The sequence below is a fragment of the Manihot esculenta genome, chromosome 16 (genome assembly GCF_001659605.2).
Source record: "Manihot esculenta cultivar AM560-2 chromosome 16, M.esculenta_v8, whole genome shotgun sequence".
Classification (NCBI taxonomy): Eukaryota; Viridiplantae; Streptophyta; class Magnoliopsida; order Malpighiales; family Euphorbiaceae; genus Manihot; species Manihot esculenta.
This window is the reverse complement of record NC_035176.2, coordinates 3,991,450-3,993,598: the sequence shown is the minus strand read 5'-3', so window position 1 is coordinate 3,993,598 and position 2,149 is coordinate 3,991,450. Positions and strand designations below refer to the sequence as shown.

General features: G+C 31.4%; 1 protein-coding gene across 1 annotated transcript; it reads left to right on the top strand.

Moving 5' to 3' along the window:
• The first annotated feature begins 256 nt into the window (after positions 1 to 256).
• LOC110603366 (glutaredoxin-C9) lies at positions 257 to 1,025 on the top strand. The gene has a single exon (XM_021741072.2). It carries the CDS (start codon positions 319 to 321, stop codon positions 763 to 765), a length of 447 nt encoding a protein of 148 aa, XP_021596764.1. The 5' UTR covers positions 257 to 318; the 3' UTR covers positions 766 to 1,025.
• The last annotated feature ends 1,124 nt before the right edge of the window (positions 1,026 to 2,149 follow it).

Sequence of the window (2,149 nt, the reverse complement as noted above, 5' to 3'; positions counted from 1 at the left end):
ATTATTTTATTATAATTCTTATTAGCCTCGTGCAAAGTGAATTTACCGTTTTGGGTTTTGATATTAAGTAGGCAGAAATAACAATTTTGGCTACATATAATTGGAAAGGGTCGTGGTTACTCGGTGAGACGTTGCAACGAGGAATCTGTCTACGAACAAGTGACGTTAAGCCACGTCATCCACAGTCTCTGTGACGTAAAATAATGCGTAACTGCCGTTGACGTTAGAGTCTTCCCATTTCCCCCTATTAAATCCCTCCCATCCTCATTGTTTTCTTCCCCCTTCTTTTCCCATTTCGCTCATCCTTGATTCCATATCATGCAAGAAGCAATCCCTTTCAGAACATACATCCCGGCCACCGCCACCGCGGGCAGTAATCGGCGGTTGCCTCCGCTCGTTGTCGCCGCCACTGGTGTTGGAAATGTACTGGTATTCGCCAATGGAGAAAATTATGTCCAAAAATTGGTGTCAGAGAATTCGGTTATAGTGTTTGGGAAGCGTGGATGTTGCATGTGTCACGTCGTGAAGAAGCTCCTGCTAGGGCTTGGAGTTAACCCCACCGTGTTCGAGGTGGATGAGAAGGAAGAAGCGGCGGTGATTAATGAGTTAGCGAATATTAGCGGTGATAAAGACGGCAGTGATGTGCAGTTTCCGGTGGTTTTTGTAGGTGGAAAATTGTTTGGTGGACTGGAGAGAGTTATGGCTACTCATATCTCTGGTGAGTTGGTGCCTATTTTGAAAGATGCTGGAGCTCTGTGGCTTTGACTGATGCTTAATTTTTCCCTTTGAATTTTATTTTCCCTAATTTCAATTCATGTTTTGTTGGATGAGTTTCTTTCTCTCAGAAATTTCAGAGGAAGGAATTTTCATATATATATATATATATATAGGATTTTCTTTTTGAGTAGATGATGAGGTTGTAGCAAATCATCTAATTTTAACTTTTGATCTTGATGTAGATTATATATGTAATTTCCTGATTGGTTGTAACTAAAATTTGGGAAAATTGAATCTTCGTGGATGCATATGGTCTAGTTTTAGGTTTGGTTTTGGAAAAATTATTTGAAATATCATTATTCTGATTTTTATTTATTTTAAAATAAATTTTAATTAAAAAATTTTTTAAAAAAATCATTTCAAATAACAAAACTAATAGAAACAATTAAATTAAATTATTATAAGTTTCTTGATTTCAAACATGATTTATCAATTAATTAATTAATTTGGAAAATGATTATTTCCTTTAAAAAAATTAACTGAATAATCATACGTATTTGAATTATTTTTATTATGTGAGAATTAAAAAAAATTCATATATTGTGAGAATTTAAAAAAAAAAAATTCTTAAAATTAGAAAATTGGTGAGAATATTATGTATTTGTATGCTTAGTAATTGAATTAATTTTTATTAGATTATGTATTTAAAAAAAAATTGAAGTAGTTAATATTTGTAAAGTCAATTGGTGAGCAAACTACAGTAATGTTGAATATACATACATAGGACATAGGCTAAAGGTAGGCTGATTAGGAGAAATGACAAATAATCTCCATTTGAGGTTAGGTCATCATGATGATGTAAATAAACATGAGAAACCCAAAGTCAGAAGCAACCAAATTAAATTGTGAGAACCAATTAAGCAGTCTGATTATTTTTTATTTTTAAAATATAAAAAATAATAAAATTTTAAGTTTAAATTTTTTATTTACCAATTTTATTATACTTTACTTTTATGATAAATAAATAAAAAAAATAATTTGCAGTATGTAATTTATTAGTCGTATTCGATTTTGCATCTTTTCCTATATAAAAAATGTGATGAGGAAGATATGAAAAATTAAGAAGATGATGTAGGGATTATCTTGTCAGCCATTAGGCAAAAAGTTATTCTACTGCTGCATGCATCACTTTTGTGGGGTTCAATGTTTATCTAATTTGTATTTGTATGATCCACTATATTTGGTCAACCCATTTAGTTCAACTTTTCCATCACCTCCCACTTTCTCATTTTTCTTTTTTGATCAATTTCAATTTATCTTTACTTTTTTTTTTCTTCTTAAACTGAATTTTATTAATAGAAAAAATGTACAGAAGCTGAAAGTTCATAAAACTATATCCTCGCCGGCAGGAGAAATCACATGATATACTTTG

What these genes read in the sequence shown, in the direction of transcription:
- LOC110603366 (XM_021741072.2), top strand. Translation starts at nt 319, where the DNA reads ATGCAAGAAGCAATCCCTTTCAGAACATACATCCCGGCCACCGCCACC.